This window comes from Heterobasidion irregulare (genome assembly GCF_000320585.1).
Source record: "Heterobasidion irregulare TC 32-1 unplaced genomic scaffold scaffold_01, whole genome shotgun sequence".
NCBI classification, from domain to species: Eukaryota; Fungi; Basidiomycota; class Agaricomycetes; order Russulales; family Bondarzewiaceae; genus Heterobasidion; species Heterobasidion irregulare.
Genome location: NW_009258197.1, coordinates 201,402 through 218,574, shown reverse-complemented (window position 1 = coordinate 218,574; position 17,173 = coordinate 201,402). Strand labels below are relative to the sequence as shown.

The 17,173-nt window shown below is 44.3% G+C and overlaps 5 protein-coding genes across 5 annotated transcripts; 2 read left to right on the top strand and 3 right to left on the bottom strand.

The window, feature by feature from the left end:
- Positions 1 to 771: 771 nt before the first annotated feature.
- HETIRDRAFT_41215 (uncharacterized protein) lies at positions 772 to 1,080 on the top strand (the record flags this gene model as incomplete). Its single annotated transcript, XM_009542030.1, has 1 exon — positions 772 to 1,080. A coding segment is annotated over one exon (309 nt), but the record flags the coding sequence as incomplete, so codon positions are not given.
- Positions 1,081 to 7,174: 6,094 nt separating this feature from the next.
- Positions 7,175 to 7,824, bottom strand: HETIRDRAFT_412928 (uncharacterized protein; the record flags this gene model as incomplete). The annotated part of the gene is made up of 2 exons (XM_009542211.1): positions 7,175 to 7,618; positions 7,669 to 7,824. The coding sequence occupies 2 exons, from the start codon at positions 7,822 to 7,824 to the stop codon at positions 7,175 to 7,177; spliced, it is 600 nt and encodes a 199-aa protein (XP_009540506.1).
- Positions 7,825 to 8,919: 1,095 nt separating this feature from the next.
- Positions 8,920 to 10,085, bottom strand: HETIRDRAFT_423699 (uncharacterized protein; the record flags this gene model as incomplete). Its single annotated transcript, XM_009542210.1, has 3 exons — positions 8,920 to 8,946; positions 9,000 to 10,003; positions 10,040 to 10,085. 3 exons carry the CDS (start codon positions 10,083 to 10,085, stop codon positions 8,920 to 8,922), a joined length of 1,077 nt encoding a protein of 358 aa, XP_009540505.1.
- A 1,686-nt stretch (positions 10,086 to 11,771) lies between these two features.
- Positions 11,772 to 12,531, bottom strand: HETIRDRAFT_166001 (uncharacterized protein; the record flags this gene model as incomplete). Its single annotated transcript, XM_009542209.1, has 5 exons — positions 11,772 to 11,821; positions 11,878 to 11,949; positions 12,006 to 12,182; positions 12,240 to 12,392; positions 12,450 to 12,531. The coding sequence occupies 5 exons, from the start codon at positions 12,529 to 12,531 to the stop codon at positions 11,772 to 11,774; spliced, it is 534 nt and encodes a 177-aa protein (XP_009540504.1).
- A 1,039-nt stretch (positions 12,532 to 13,570) lies between these two features.
- HETIRDRAFT_121207 (uncharacterized protein) lies at positions 13,571 to 17,067 on the top strand (the record flags this gene model as incomplete). Its single annotated transcript, XM_009542208.1, has 13 exons — positions 13,571 to 13,783; positions 14,034 to 14,339; positions 14,408 to 14,626; positions 14,677 to 14,856; positions 14,907 to 15,103; positions 15,154 to 15,361; positions 15,411 to 15,486; positions 15,553 to 15,571; positions 15,624 to 15,720; positions 15,775 to 15,957; positions 16,010 to 16,207; positions 16,256 to 16,573; positions 16,630 to 17,067. 13 exons carry the CDS (start codon positions 13,571 to 13,573, stop codon positions 17,065 to 17,067), a joined length of 2,652 nt encoding a protein of 883 aa, XP_009540503.1.
- Positions 17,068 to 17,173: the final 106 nt, after the last annotated feature.

The following is a 17,173-nucleotide window of genomic DNA, read 5'->3' as shown; positions in this document are numbered from 1 at the left end:
GACAATTATACTAGATCAAGGTTGGATATAGACAGTTTGAGTACTCACAATGTGCATAGTATATGAGTCTGTTGTTCCCAATCATCGTATTGTCACAGGATAATCACCAAGTGCATGCATCTTGTAAGTTGCCAGGTTCAGCACCTTGCGCTTAGGACCCATAGGCTGTCGCACTGCTGGGCAATCACTAGGAGTCCTTCCTGCTTTCTGTGCAATTGCGGCCTCTCAGCAACCATGTGCAGCCTCTTCGGAGGGCAGTTCCTTGGTGTCAAAGTACACACATGTGATGAGGACAAATTTGCATATGAGGGCCCCCAGTGACGTGGTGACCTGCTCAAATATTCTCAGTGCTCTGAAGACAATGCTGCCAGACCTCGAGCACAATGTCAAGGAATTCCCATGTGGGGCACACCCTGTTAGAGAGAACTTTGTACTCTTTTGGGCAAAGGATTTGTGTGCTTGCACTGTCCTCCCATGTGAAGCTCTTGTTATCAAAGCTTATTTTTGTGAAGCTGGGGGTATTTACTATGCAGAGGGAGAGTGGAGATGGCATGGATTCCCATAGTACAATGATGGGCTCAGCTATGCTTGCCCAATAGACAAGCCATACAATCACTATGGAAGGAGTTGTTGAAGGCACTCAATAAGGTGTGAATAGCACACAATATCAAGGTACAGTCGCCCCTCAACTCTGTCTTTTTAGTTGCTCAATTTGTTTGGGCTCAATTTGTTTGGATTCATTGCTAGACAACATTTGGGAGTGTCACTTGCTTCATAGAGATAAGGTACTTCTTCACAATGCACATTCAAGGCATAGAACATGCTTTTGTGCTGGCCAGCTTATACACACACCCCGACCCCATATTGTTCCATAAGTCATCTAGTACAGTCACCTCTTGCATCCATCAAGGTGACATAGCCCTCACCGTGATCCATGTCAAGTGCATAATAGCTGGCATCGCAATGGTGCTGCATACATTACTGCATACTGCCATGCAGGAGAGATTTTTTGTAGTTGAGAAGCTTGGTCTTGATGTTGCGTGCATGGATGGCATAGTTAAGGAGACTGTTGAGGAGTAGTCTAGGCATGTATTCACTGACATGTGTTTACTGTGGTCATAACTACAAATCTGTATGTCTATATTTTGAGCTAGAGAAACCCATTGTAATGGTGTTAAAGATTGTGGCCTCATTGTATTGGTTTATGCCTGATTCAAACACCCTCTGCGGCTCCTTGCTAACCTCTTCACTTGTGCTAATTGATAATCCCAATGATGCAACACTATTTTTGGTTAACAAGTCTTGGATTTTGTCGCAAGTCAGAATGGCATCTTCGGGAGATGCTAAGAGTTAACAAAGGTCTGCCCAAGGCCTAACTATCCATTCCTTTATGTCAAATAGTCCTCATATCACATGGGCATATTCCCATTCCAGTCTCTTGACATATGTGCAAATTATTACAAGTTCTGCACACCCAAAGCACTGGTTAGGGAGGAAAGGTTTTGCATGGACCCCTACAGAAGAATCCCATTCCCCCTGGTCATCACAACATCAATGGGGGAATGCCAACACAAACAGCTACTCACAGTAGCCATGGTGGTCTCCAAAATCCTCCTGTTTCACACCAGAATCACTCAGGTGAGGCTCACTCAAATTATGCAAACCCTCATCACTGATATCAATCACCCCTTCCTTGGTGCTTTCCTCATCAACTTCTTTTGATTCCCACTGTTGAAAATACCATGTGTTGGTGGTTTGTGTGTCAAGGTAGCTTCCGGGAGCTAGGAATCTACATGAGCAGGTATCTATTCAGGTAAGAGGGCCATCTTGTTGGAACTTGCAGTGATTTTGTACTTGCCTTTTGATGGCATCCTGGGCATCAGCAGGCCTCGGGCATGTCCGAGGAGGACTTCATCTAGAAAACCACCCCTTTGTATCAAGCTCTAATTAGTTCTATTTATGCATAATTAAGAACAATTAGGATTAGACATTTTTAGCTTACCCCCCCTCTAAACCTGTTCTAATTAGACATAATTTTCCTAAATTAGGAATTATTAAGACCAATTATAACTTGAAATTTCGGAAAAATAATAATAAATCAAGCATCAGTGTTTTCATAGCCTTCTTATAGAGTCATGTCTATTAGAGCACTAGTTCAATACCTAAACACAGAATATACCTTATAATAAACTTGCCTTTTGCCAGAGTTAAACCAACAGCCTTATGTATACAAGCACCCAGGACAGATGCTCTAAGCCACTAAGCCACAAGGTCTAAGATATGAACTTAGTAATCTAAAGAAGTAGACATAATATAGGCAACCTCAACATCTCTGATTTTATTCAACATTTATCTGTCCTCTATCTTATAAATAAATAGGTCAATAGATACCTAAAAAGTCAGGTCTTTCAGGATTTAGTTTAAACACCAGCTAAGAAAATAATCAACCAATGGAAAATCAATAATACACTTTATATAGGATAGAAATAAATTATGGCACTTATACAATTTGGATTTAGAATGTGTAAAACTATGATTGAGTGTAATATTCAATAGAACTCTACTAATATAGACAATGCTACCTGAATTTGCAAATTTGATCAAAAGCATAATTATGAATAATTAGCCATGATTAGCTCAAATTAGTATTATTAATGATTATCAATAATTCAAATCCAATAAGAGAGAGGGGTTTTCCAAATGGCCACTAGTGAGGTAAAGGGTGGGAACAAGAGTATATGTATGGCATGCCTATATATAAATAAGCACAAGATTATTGGAGGTGATCTTAATATGCTTAGTGCACATATTTCCTATATGGCAGGCAAATATATTATTCTGGCACCACATACCAATATGACTGTCTTTTCCACAGCCTAATAGCTAGAGGAAAACACCAAGTTTGAGCATCTTTTGTATAACAAGGCAATAAACAATATAAATAGTGCTAAAAATTATAATATCAATAGTGATGATGATTGTGTGCTGCACAAGACAGTATTAGCCACTATACTAATAGACAAGGTCTATAAGGCTGCATATAGCATATCCCTAAGTTGAACCTACATGTTGTGTCCTATAATGACCAGTAGCAGACATTGGCTAACAATGACAACTTAAATGATCTTGTATGCAAGGCCAAGATACCTAGGTCTTCATAGCCTCTTGTGGCAGCTGCCAAGCTGCCAACAAAGTGGCTGAGGGCATCAATGCACATTTCTCTCTTTCTATATCCCTTGTAAATGCAACTGGAAAGTCAGCAAAAGAGCTACAAGATAATGGTATAGGCATATATGAAGGAGAGTAATATGCTGGAATAGTATAGAATGTGCCACATCTTTACCTTCTCACTGATAGAGCAGTAGTAAATACTATTTCCTACTAATAATTAAAGACTTCTTAGTATAGAATTAGTGCTAATATCATGAAATTGGAAACCAGTCCAATGCTTACAATGTGTTGCTCCCAATTAGGAAATTAGACACTTTTAGATACTATTAACACTTTTAGATACTTTTAGACACTATTAGATATAATCTGGAGCTAATACAAGGGGGTGTTTTTCCAGATGCAGAGGAGTATCAATGGAAGTCTGTGTCCTTCATAGGAAAGAGGGGATTTGGTTAGAAAATGGGGTTTCAGTGGATGTGATTGAAAGAAAGCCAGATGGTGACTATGATTTTACAACTATTGTTCTTTCTGAAATGGTCTGGCAAGATGATCATATTGCCATTTTTGGTGGAGCAGGCAATGAGCAGCAGTTCATAGTGGTGACATCTACTTTCTGTGTCAACTCCCCTCCCCCACTTGGCTATGCGATGTATCACACATTTGGTGAGTACATTTGAGCTCTCTTTAGCTCTGACCGCAAATGTGTTCCTGCATCCGATGGCAATATCTTGGAGATTGCAAGGCAAGCATTAGCAAGAGTAGGAGGTATGATCTTTTGTCGATTTGCTAGGCCATGAATGCTTTATCTATTCATGATTCATTAAGTTCTTACTCCTTTAGTCTAGTGTTTCTTGTTTATTTCTTTTCCTAAAATTCATACAGTCTTTACATCTCAAGTATCACACTCTCACTTGGCTCCAGTTTCATGCTTAGTGTTACAAAATGCCTTGCCTATGCTTACTTACTCTTCTCATCTTCTTGATAAAGGACTCGTAGGATCTTTCTCCCGATACTACCTTGTGTTCCTGTCCCACTGATACCTGGTCCGTACATCTGCCTGTGCATATTTATAGATACTGTGGCGCAGTGTGGAAGCCTTAGGCTATCCACTTCTGTCCAATCTAAGGACTGCTGTTCACACAGTCTCCTCTGATTCCAAGACATTAGTCTGATCAGTCCCTCTACTCTTTCTAAGAAACCCTTCAGTATTATTTGTGGCCTAGGATCTCCTCGTCTCGAACAGCCGTTCGTGACACTTAGGATGTGGATGGACATTTTAATCTATATTTGTGAATATATGCAGCTGTCTTTCATTAAACCTTGACTTATCAGGGACTTAAAGTATCTGTATTTATTAACAAAGCTGCCTTGGTGCCACTTTAATAGACCGGATGAAGCCTAGAAGGGACCAGAGTAGAGCCAAACTGATCCAGACTCTCATAGAATTGCATGGACCTTATGCACTTTCTAATGCACTGAGAGGCTTTGCAATGGCTTAGTGAGCGGATGAAGAATCAAGAGGCTAGAGAACCTAGAGCTACTCAGGTGACTAATAGAGAATCTAGAATAATTCCAGGCCATGCTCTAGAGGAATCTAGGAAAGCCTACTCAGTTCTAGTTTAGACCAGACACTTCATTCTAGAATCTTTAGCACCTAGATACATCTGTAAATACCCAAATCCAGGTCTCATGCACAGCCTCTCTAGAAACACATAAAAGAGGAGTGCATGTGCCCTGAAATATATGCAGTTTGTTGCCCCTCTTGTTGAAGTTGCTCTTGCCCTGTAAAGTGATCTTTACTTTGTAAGGTGGTCTTCACTAATCACTGAAGTCTCTGAAGTCAGCACCAAGTATCTTATGATAAGTCTAAAGCTGTGTTAGTCCAAACGGGACGCTGAGTTAGTTCTAAGTCTGATCTGGTCAGAAAACGTCTGAACCTGCATCAGTAAAGAAGCTCTGAAAACACCAAGTTCAACACCTATTAGTCTGATATCCTGGTCTCGTCTCTTCATCACACTCATCCTCTGAACTCTTTTAAACAGAAAGAGTCTGAATTCAGGAAAGTATTTCTCACGCTGCTCTACCAATCCTAACACACAGCACCTTGATAGGAACCACACACTTCACAGCACACTAGTAACCACTCCCTTAGGATCCATATACCTCCTAACCTAGGCACATAGCTTTGCATAGTAAGATAAACTGGTACCACTATATAAACAAGAGAAATTACCCTCAACAACGAACAACTAGGCTGCTCCAGGAAAGAAGGAAAACCTGAGTCAGTCTAGGCGACAATTCTTTGGAATTGGTTGGCATGTCAATTAGACTGTTTTCTGCCCTCCGACTCCAAACCATCTCACTGCACGACACCGTTTGTGACTAATTGGACTTCAGGAGATTTGAGAAGGTGTATTGAATTAAGACAAATCACCTATTTCTTACATATTACTTAAGTCACTTCTTATTGGCTCAGGTATTACCAAGATACTATACAGTTCTTAGCCACCACACTTGTAGTACAGATAGATCTAGTGCTCATAGTACAAACAGGTCACTTGCAGGTGGCTTGGCTTGGGACAGATCCTGCTGTACTTTTCATGGAGTTGTACTTTGTCACCACATTCTTGGAAGATGTTGGGCTTGGACACTGCCTCTTTGTAGGATGGTTCAAATCAGGGGTATGATGAGGATTTGTGCCAACACCACCCGCTGATATGCTAGTGATGCCTCTAAGTGCAAAACACACCCAAGAAACACTCTTACAAGTGCAGGTAGGCAGGAGCTGGTTCTAGTGTGCAAGAAACTATAAGCTGTGCAACAACCAACAAGGGAGCGTACTAAAAGTGTTCGGAGTATAGTGAACAAACAACTCCAAAATCAAAATATTTGGTTGGTCAGTAGGTTGGTCAGTTGGTAGGTCGGTAGGTCAATCAGTCAGTCGGTCAGTCAGTCAGTCGGTCAGTTGGTAGGCCGGTCAGTCAGTTGGTCGGTCAGTTGGTCGGTCAGTCAGTTGGTAGGTTGGTTGGTTGGTTGGTTGGTTGGTATTTTGGTAGGCTGGTAGCTCAGTTAGTTGGTTGGTAGGTTGGTTGGTCAGTTGGTCAGTGTTTGATCGGGATTTGATTGGGACACAAAGGGAAGGGAATGGGTGCAAGGCCACACTGCACACTGGCAGAGGATGACAAACTAGATGAGAGGGAGAGAGCAAGATGATGAGGGCTCTGACAGAGGGCTGCAATCAAACGCAACAACACAAACAAAAGGGCAAAATGCGAACAAGGATCGGAAGGCAATGGCTCAAAGTCTCATAGACACAAATGCACAAATGGAATTGGAACAAAGGGGGAGCCAAAGCTGCTGTATTGCAAGGCCATAGGTGCCCTTTTATAGTAAGTCCAAACAGGTACAAGATAGGGAGATCGGCAGAGGCATAAAGCAATTGGAAATGTGTGCCAAGAGTGATCAAAGGTAAAGAAGATAAGGGAGTGATGTTGCAAACACTATAAGATAAGAAGCAATAACTCTAAAGTCTAAATAAGTGGAGAGATTGCCAAGGTGAGTGCACATGGACTTGGAGATAAGAACCACATGCCACATGGGTAAACCATTTAGAAACTTGGGAGCTCTGAAGATAATGAAGGATAGGTCAATAGAAGGCATAAGGATGATAAGAGATAGAAAGACAGATCCGTTCTGAGTCAACAAAGTGTTTGGCCACCTCCGATTTGGGACACTGAAGCCAACCGAATGTGCCAACCATGTGAAGTGTACCGAACCGATCAGCAATCGGCCACAACAGTCTGTGGAGAGCCCCTACTGCTGAGAGTGATGATAGATGGATAGGATGACTGTGAACAGCTCTGAACAACTGTGCGGAGGTCTTCATGGAAAGTCAGCACCTGACAAATGGCTGAGATCGCCGAACGGATCGGGATCGGTCAGTCCTAAGTGTGCTGAATGGTCAAAGAATACTGAAAAGCTGCAAAAAGTGGGGTATTGGTGCCTAGAGCATACCCATGCTCATCACCGCGTCCTCCATTCCCTTGTTTCCATTTACCTGAGCTTCTTTCTTCACCTTGGGAATTGCAAAATCATTTAGTGCAGGTTCTTTCCAGGCCTTGTATAGCAAGTCGATATCTATGAAAAACTTCTGAGCAGCACTTAAGTCCATATTGTAGACAGCTGCAATCGAGCGAAGCAACTGCATTTGGGATTGGCCTTGACCGATGGATAGTGGCTTCTGAGTGGCGTTGATGACCACATAGTGTGGTTCCACATGTGATCGAAGAGACAGCAAGGTATGGAACGGATACAGATGTAACTCTATGGCTGCGTCACGTGCCAGAAGCTGCTCACCCTTATCAGTCTTTTGATAATGGATGATATTTGAGGTTGGCTCTCCAAGCGGTAAAAAATGGTACATGAAAACCTCCTCTTGTTGATAAATCTGCTCGACAAGTCAGAAAATGGGACAAATAGACTCCATCCAATATTTACCTTATGAATGTCATCACTGCACTTGTGCTTGCTAAGGCGGTGGACCATATCTATAGTGGGGAAGATGATGGCATGATTCTTGTCCACCCGTTGATGAGCGTGCCACCTCTCTAAGCGCCGGGACCCCATTTTTTGCAGTTCTACGAGCACTAGCATGCTGACCTCAAGGGATACCCCAGACACCGCCGGGTGGCCCCGCAGCCCAGAGCGATTCCCTCCGATGCCCACTACAACCTCAGCATTACGGTATCGGGCCGACGCGGTCTTGTTTTGCACCCCTCAGTCATCACCTCGCATTATCTCACTCAGCCCCCACGCGTATCGCACAACAACCTCGAGCCTGCTGCACCCGCAAAGACCTCGCCAAGCTCTCGCCATATGCCTCGCAAGCATCGACCGTACGGACTGCACTGCGAGCAGCTCCGCGACGCGATATTGCAGAGAGCTTTATTGTGTGTGCTTATTGGGTAGTACAGGTCCCGTGATCCATTGCCCCTCCACCTTCCTAGAGTTTACCTCATCTCACCACTACACCTTTTTACTAAATATCACTTTGTCTCTCGACCGCGGCGCAACAGAACCTCGCGGTCTGCGAGCACCTCTGCGCGTGGTTTTTCTTTATCTTTCTATGTTATGGTCTTGGCGCGATATTGATTTACTTTACCTTACGAGTTCGCGTTTACTATACTCACTTCGACTTACTATAAATACCTGCCTACAACACTGCAATACACCAGTTTTCAAACACCCCTCTGTTTAGAGCCCAACTTCGCACGAATATCTTACTCATATCGCATCACACCGACATCGCACTCGCTCGATTTAGCACTTGTCGCCTTCATTGCTGCTATTGTCAGGGCCTTTGTCGCTGCCCTTGAAGTTGCCTCGGTCACTCGCGCCTTGGCCCACAGTCCACCACTTTGTTTCACATGAGAGTATTCTTGCGTGACCTCGCATCACCTTGCTAGATATCTTGATATCTTGCAGTACGTATCTCGTGCCCCGTCTTGCAACTTACAAGGGTCTCTCGATATTTGTAGTGAAGTCAGCTCCCCGCCTACCCTGTGTTTAGTGGTGTGTTTTGTGTTGTGTTTTTGCATGCAGAGCCATCGCAAGCGCATCACCATCTATGAAGCTTTATGATGACTGATGAAAAAAGTTGGGATCAATAAATGAAATAAGAGATGGACAAAATGTCCTATGCCTAGCTATGTTTCTAGCATCATCGATGTTGAATTTCTTGTAAACGATTCAAAGAGAGTACTCGAATGCTATGAGCTTCAACAATTGGACTATCAGTAAGCATAGATAGATCACAGAATAAAACTTACCAATGCATAATTTGTATAGTTGGACCAGTCGAGAAGATGGCAATATTCTACTTCATCTTCCCAATCTAATTCTCTAGTCACAAGGCATTGGTGAGGGTGGGGATCCAACAGATCGACCATAAGCTTTGAGAATGGGTTAGTCCCAGAACGATAGCTTCTACCATTGTGCATCGAATCTCCTTGCAGGATATGGTGCATAATCTCATCCTTGTCTGGTAGAGGCAGTGCTCTAGAATCATACTCATTATCATCAAAAAATATGGAGTCTCCAAATCTGTCAAATATCCTGCCAGCTAGTGCAGAATGGCAGATATCATTGAGCTCTTCCTCTGACATTGTTCTGATGTCAACGAGACTAGAATTCCGACTGTAACTTCTAGCTGGGACTGGCAAACAGGGTGGGACATTGGCATCTAAGCCACTGTTGGATGTCTCTTCCTCCACCATTGACTCTTCTTTGGTATCGTCTGAGGGCTTGCCTTTGGTAGAGGTTTTGCCCTTGGTGGAGGCCTCGCCCTTGGTGGAGGTTTTGTATTTGGCAAAGGCCTTGCCATTGGCCATGGCCTTGCCCTTGGGGGAAGCATTGCCCTTGGTGGATCCCTCACCATCACTGATAATCCTGCCCTTGGTAGAGGCCTTGCCCTTGGTAGAGGCCTTGCCCTTGGTGGAGGTTTTGTATTTGGTAAAGGTCCTGCCACTAGCTGTGGCCCCGCCCTTGAGAGAATTATTGCCCTTGGTGGATCCCTCACCATCGGTGGTAACCTTACCCCTGGTAGAGACCTTACCCTTGGTGGAGGCCTTAGCCTTGGTGGGGGCCTTACCCTTGGCAGAGCCCTCACCATCAGTGGTGGCCTTGGCCTTGGTAGAGGCCTTGCCCTTGGTAGAGGCCTTGCCCTTAGTAGAGGCCTTGCCCTTAGTAGAGGCCTTGCCCTTAGTAGAGGCCTTGCCCTTGGTGGATGGCTTGTCCTTGGTGGAGATGTCGGTGTCGTAGATAAGGGTTTTTCCTAAGGAGATAGGAGTGAAGTCTATAGTAGTCTCACTTTTTGCGATTGAGGGCCCATGAGTGAAGTTGAAAACCCTGTGCATGGGGTTCAGGGGAGTTGTCAACGGGCTATGGATGGGAGGAAGGAAGGTATAGGTGGCCTGGAAAGGGCAGCAATAGGGATTTATAGTCATGGAACGAGTGGCACATTCAACATAGCCCGGCCATGGCAGAATAATGTCATGGCCGGACCTGTGTTCAATGTGTAAGTTGGCGAGATATGCCACAACGTGACCGGCACAGGGTACGAGATGTGGCCTATGATTTCTGGACAAGGCACAAGATGTGGCCTATATGGCGGAGGGTGGCCTAGCGACAATATTTGGCTTGGAACTAGAGAAGCCACTCTAAGAGGAGAATTGATGAGAGTCTGAGACTTGGGTATATTCAACATGTCTCATCATACAATGATTCTACAGGAGGATTCTCAAACTGGAATCTGACATCCTAAGAGTGAGTACATTGGGCATCACCATCGAGAATGAGTATGCCGTACAGTCCGCTCAATGTTTCGTGATCGCTCTTCCACATAGCTTCCCAGCTGGTCATCGTTGAGCACACGTGATGTCCATCTCCCTCCCTCCTTCATACAACGGGATTGCCAAGATCTTACTTTATAAGAAAGATGTCTGCGGTAGGATTTATATTCAGATGCAGCTTCTGATGGACTAAGACTGATAAGATCTTCGTCGCTATCAGAGTCAATGGAGTTATTGATAATGCCACCGTTTTGGCAGCGAGAGCATAGCAAAGGTGTCCATGCAAATCAGCTATTAAAGCATGGTCAGACACAAGACTCTGGGGACGGGCGACGTCGGATGGGTAGCCTTGGACAGGCATCAGGGGAGGGTAATTGAAGAGGAGTGCGAGGTGATGATGCAAATGTCGAGGGCGATGCATCTTCTAGCCAGAGAGAATATACACTTTGTAAGTTGACGAGCATACAAGTGGCATCGCACTCGGACACCGGCCAGAGCAACTGGATTACCCGCGCAAGTCCTGATGGGCCAGATGTTGTTTCATGAAAGAGCTTGGCAGCGGAATCGCAGATGACGAAATGGGGTTTCGCACGTGAAACCAGAGTTGGGAGGGTGTCGAATGGATTCGAATAGCGTGTGGGCTTTGCTCAGCGGCTAGCGAAAACGTTCCAATTGAATTTGGTTGATCGAACCGATCAATCGATTCAATGCCATGCCGCAGTGGCAATAACCGATATTCAAAAGTTTCGGCACTTTCATAAAGCTGAAGGATCATGAGATGGATCTTCGACAAAAGATGGAAACACGAACCGTCTCGATGTGCGGTTGTTGCTTTGCGCTGGTAGGATCATCTATGAGATTATGACAGCGATCCCACAATTTGTTGACCATCTCAAGCGAAGGAAGGAGCAGCCAGCGGTTGCTGTCAAATGATTCCAGCAAGTCATGACATACTAGCCCGAAGCGAATGTCAGTTGTGGTTGAGGCACATATAACTAGAAAACACACAATAAATTCTATTTGCTTCTGTATCCAACTCGAGTGAATCGTATTGCATCCCCCACATCCATTCGAGACGTGTAAGCTGCGATCGAGAGTCAGACATTATATCGAGAACCAGGAGCAGAGGAACAGACATACCATCTCTTTGTTTTCCCAGAGATGCTGATTTAACAAGTAACACGGTTCAACTCAGGCCATCGATGCGAGCTCATCCGTCACAAGGCAATGTTTGACATTCGAGATGGCTGATCATGGAGCTTGAGAAGGGGTTTCGGGGGTTTCGGGATGCTGGTCCGCACCTTATGGAGTCAGAATATCAGTAATTGAACGAGCAGTCACCCAATCATACGCGTACCAGTGGCCTTCGAAGGAATCGTCTTGCTGATACTCACAGACGGAGTCAGGACGTTTGAGCGATGATTTACTTCTTGAACGAATATTAAATCAACAAAACTATAAGGTTGTAAACAAGGGTTTGCGCACTGGAAGATTGTGTGAGTTCGGGTCCTGATTTAGGTCCTCTGTGCCTCTTCGCAGGGACTGACACATTCGACATATTGGAACCTCTGCTGCACTTAAGACCCAAGCATGTTACACCTGAATTAATGGAACATCGAATACGGTTGACGTGTTTTGAGCCTTCAGAATGGTAATCAACGTCTTTTTGGGGTTATGATTAAGCAGAACGGATATGGGATCTATCAGACGCAGACATACTGATGATACAAGAAGAGTCCGTTCTACAACCAAGACTTTCCAATGGGCTTGGCCCAATCAATGTTGCAGTCGTTACACTGCTCGACACACGGGAATGGTTTGGAATTGGGATTGTCGGCACGAGTTGAGGATATTCGGAGCAGTTGTCGACATCTTGATGACACAGGGGATGAACGACGGGCGTGGGGGTCGGCTTGGACGGAGACATACCTTGGGAATCTGTTGAGCCCATCTCGACACCGCCCTTGACCAGGGTTGACCATCTCAATGGTAAGGATCCTGTGATGCCCATTACACTGCAATGTCCAGTGCTATTGCTAGGATTGTTTTTGTATAGAAGTGTATTCTCAAGTAGATGAACACAGGTTATGAGTTCTAGGTGCGCGACAAGATGCTGGTTGAACGATGAACGAGCGAGAGCGGGCGAGCCACCCCCAAGTGTGTCGGAAAAAACGGTCGGGCATTATGATGCCGAGTCTTGACATCATAATAGCATCATTTTCGGCATCATGATTTGATGAGTCAGATTACCATGTGGGGATCGGCCTGGAGGCCATTACCAGGGCTAAAGAATAATGATAATTCATTTTGATTAGATCGCACAGATAATGATAGATCGTGATCCTCAGGCCTCATTTCAGACTCACCTCGACGACGCTCAGCCGCTCAGCGCTTCAGCCCCCGCCATCAGTCCCCCTCATCAGTCTCCCTTTCAATATTGATGTCGACGAACCTTGCTTCAGGTGCGACAGCGGGTCCCGTTTCATCTCAGTGCATGCATTGCGGGGGGTTTTTCAAGCATCGCGGGCTGACAACCCACAAGAGAGCCTGCGGGAAGAGAAAGTTAGAAGGCATTCAGGATAGGGCGTTCGAGGAGAGGTACCTGCGGAAAAAAAAGCTGGAAGGTACGTGGATTGCACCATCAGTCCCTGAAGTAGCCTCTAACGGCGGCGGTGGCAGCAGAGAAACGTCGTCGCACTCCTTGCACTCCGATCGATGGCAGCCAAGCGCCTCTCACGAACCTGGAACTGCACGAGGACGTTCCTGCTGAAGTTGTAGAGCAAAGTGAGTTCTTCTTTCTCGGAGCACACAAAAGGTCCGTGGATGCTGGCACGATCTCACGCCGAGCTCGCCTGTCTTGCACGGCGCTCGACCCTTGGCAACTGCAGAGGGCAATATGGGGATGTGGGGCCGAGTCGAACGTCTCCTGCTCAGCAGCCACGTTGTGCACATACCAAGCTGGTCATTGAGCCCAGAGGATCAAGCACCGGGAGTGCCTGTCGTGTGCTCGGCACCACTTGACTTGCCCGTGGGCGAACACGGGGCGTGAGATGGCCTTGCGGCGCCAGCTGCGGTTGGGGGTCTCCTACCTAGCAGCCACGGTGTGTATGCACCAAGATGATCGTCGAGCCCAAAAGATTGAGCAGGATTGCATTGCGCTGGGCTCGCCCGTCATGCACGCAGTGTCGCTTGACCCTTCGGCGAACGTGGTGGGCGATGCGGCGCAGGCTAGTGTCGAACGCATTGCGCTCGGCGGCCATGATGTACCCCCACTCGGTCATATCAGAAGATGATACCGATTGCTCTGAAGTTTGCGAGGCTGTGTGCGAGACGATTGGGCATTGTGCTTCAATGAGTACAGCTTTCCTTTTTTTTATGCATTGAATATTCCATCACCAATCCACTGATGTTCTACCTGATGTACATCTAGATCTTCTGCAATCATCGCCCTCTGCCTCTGCTGCTCTGACATCCCATCCGATTCCGATTCCGATTCCGATTCCGGCACCAAAGCATAACGATATCCGGACGGAGTTTCATCCGCACAGTCGAAAATGTCCACAGACAACATCATTTGAAGATTACGGTCGTGCTGCAGTGCCTTTGCCATCCCCGATTGATGATGAGCCATGGAAACCATTTCGTTCTCGATTGGACTTTGAGGTTGCCGAGTTTGCAGTACAGAGTGCTCTGAACAATGACCAGGTTAACACTCTCCTTTCTCTATTCAAGCGGTCGCAGGGTGCAGAGTCTGTAACTCTCAAGTCACAGGCCAAGATATACGATCTACTCAGAAGCAAGGCTAATACCCTCACCAATGTTAGTAGGCATGTTGTATCTGCTCAATAAATGATTGAATGTATTGATTCTTTGTATAATGCTTTTAGTTTGAGCAAGAGGAGATCTCTGTCCTATACAAGGGTAAACATGAGACGTTCAATGTCCATTTCAAGCCACTATGGGAATGGACAATGGATCTTCTCGAAGATCCACTACTAGCTCTACACTGGGTTTGGGATGCCGAGAAAGTTTCTAAATTCAATGGTACAGAGTTTGTGCAGATGTATTATGAGCCTTGGGCTGCTGATGGGTTTTGGAAAGCTCAGGTATAGTGCTTTCTTCTTATATTCAAGATTTCTAGTCTCATTTTTGCCAGTCAAAAATCCCTCCAACAGCCAACCCTCTGTGTTACATCCTGTATGCAGACAAGACCAAATTATCATCATTTGGCACACAGAAAGGTTATCCAGTTTTTGCACGACTTGCGAACCTCCCCGTTGATATTCGGAATGGTGACGGTGTTGGTGGTAGTCATCTTGTTGGATGGCTACCTATTGTAAGATTTAATTCAATCATTGATAACTTATTGTTCTAAAAGATTTATAGGTACCTGAAGACCCTAAAGAGAAGAACAAGACTTCTTTTGCCAATTTCAAGAATGTTGTTTGGCATGAGTCGTTTCTTCATTTGTTGAAGTCTATTGAGCAGCATTCCAAGTATGGCTTCTTTTTCCACTGTGCTGATGGAACAAAGCGATGGCTCTTTCCAATGATTCTAATTTTGACAGCTGACTATGAAGAGCAGTATGTTTTTCTGATTTTATTTATAATGATTATTTACATAATCTTTTTAGATGTGTTATGGCCTTGATACGGGGCAAAAATGGCTTATGTCCTTGTCCTATTTGTCTTGTTCCTGACAAAGAGTTGGTTGATCTTTCAAAAACTCATCCACGACGAACTAGCGATCAGTCAGAAGGTATATTTGAGCAAGCACAAGGCTTAAGGTTCCTTGGGGATAAGGAACAGCTTTTCAAACAGCTCAGTCTCCGACCAGTAAAAGTAAGTGTATTATTGAGTTTTTGATATCTGTGATTCTGATTATTTAAAGAGTGCTTTTTGGTCGATATCAAACACTAATGTGCATCATGCTTTATCATGGGATCGACTTCATGCATACCATCTTGGTGTATTTGGAAGACATTTGTGGCCTGGGCTCAAAATGATTATTGAGAATCTTGGCCGATGAGCAGAAAAATCTGGTGATAATCGGTAAGCTATCAATTCTTCGAGATTTGTTTATTAAACTGAAATTCATTTGTAGAATGGACTTGATTCCATCTTGGAAGGATCTCAACCATTTTTCCAGTATCATGAATACATCTTTTACAGATGGTAGCAAATTTGAAGATATTTCCAAAGTTGGTTTTATTATTATTCTTTCTTTCAAACTTTGAATCTAATACTATTTATAGGTTATTACTTTTGCAGTTCATAATCTCTTGGGCAATAAGCAAAAAACTCCAGCTGGATATGCCTTGCTTCAATGCATTCGCAGCTATCTTGTCTTAGATATGTATGCTGCACTCGAAGTCCACACAGAAGAAACAATTGCTGTGGGTGAATTAGCAATCTTAAGATTTGAACAATCACTCAAGGTTTTTTTGCTACTTCATTGGATATTAAATTTTGCTTATATTTTTGGTTTAGAAATATATTATGATGGTTGATGCAGAAAACTTAAAGGATTGGAATTTCCCCAAGATTCACACTCACAAGCACTTATTTGAAGATATCAAAGAGAAAGGTGCCACTCGCAATGACAATACAAAGCCAAATGAGAAGTTGCATGGGCCTATCAAATATGCATATCTCCTTCGTACAAACAAGAAGAATATTGCCTCTCAGGTATTTTATTTTACATATAAGCATTATTAATGCTAATATTCTTTCTAGATTTTGAATGTGGACCAGTATACTCTAGTCACCAAATTTGTTCGTGCTCAGATTGAGCATGTACAAGCATTCAAACAAATTCAAGAAGAAAAGGAAGAAGACTTTGATATTTTGGAAAATTGGAGGTCAACTGTTCTTATTGCTGGTCATGTCATTCTTGGTTCTCGGAACATCAATTCCTCTCTTCATAGTCGAGAGGAATCCAAGGATCCTGCATTCACCAATTTCTCAAAGAGATTGATCAAATGGCTTATAGCTAATCTCATTCACCAATTCAATAAAGTGGCAGCAAGCATCAAGCTAGATGCAAATGACAAGGTAAGTGTCTAATTAATCTGGCAATTGTGATATACCTCTAAACTGCATCCTAACAGATTTGGGAATACTGCTTTTTGAAGGTTCGATATGAGTCCACAGTTAATTGGAGAGAGAAGATGGATTACTTGCGGTGTAGCCCATCCTTCCATGAAAAGCCACGATATGACTGCATTGTCGTGGACACAGTCAGGGGACCTATCTTTGCACAGCTTGTCTTTGTTTTCAACTACAAGGTCGAAGGCGAAGACTACCCCATTGCATTGATTCATCCATTTGATGCCACTCTTAGCGGTCCTCATCGGCAAAAGGATGTCGATTTCGGCTTATTCCGTGTCTGTGCAAAACCTCGAACTTCTTGTGAGTTCATCTTTGTACGGTCCATCATTAGGGGTGCATTGTTAGTAGAAGATTTTGAGAGGACAGGGGACTTACTGGTTGTAGATACCGTGGACACGGACATGTTCCTTCGTCTTCAACAGATAGCTAGCCTGTAATTGGTCACATTAACTCAAAATAGATACAGAATCATTAGTACATATGGCACAGACAACCGTCGGACACAGCAGTATACAGTCAGAGTTGTTGCCCAATACCTGATCC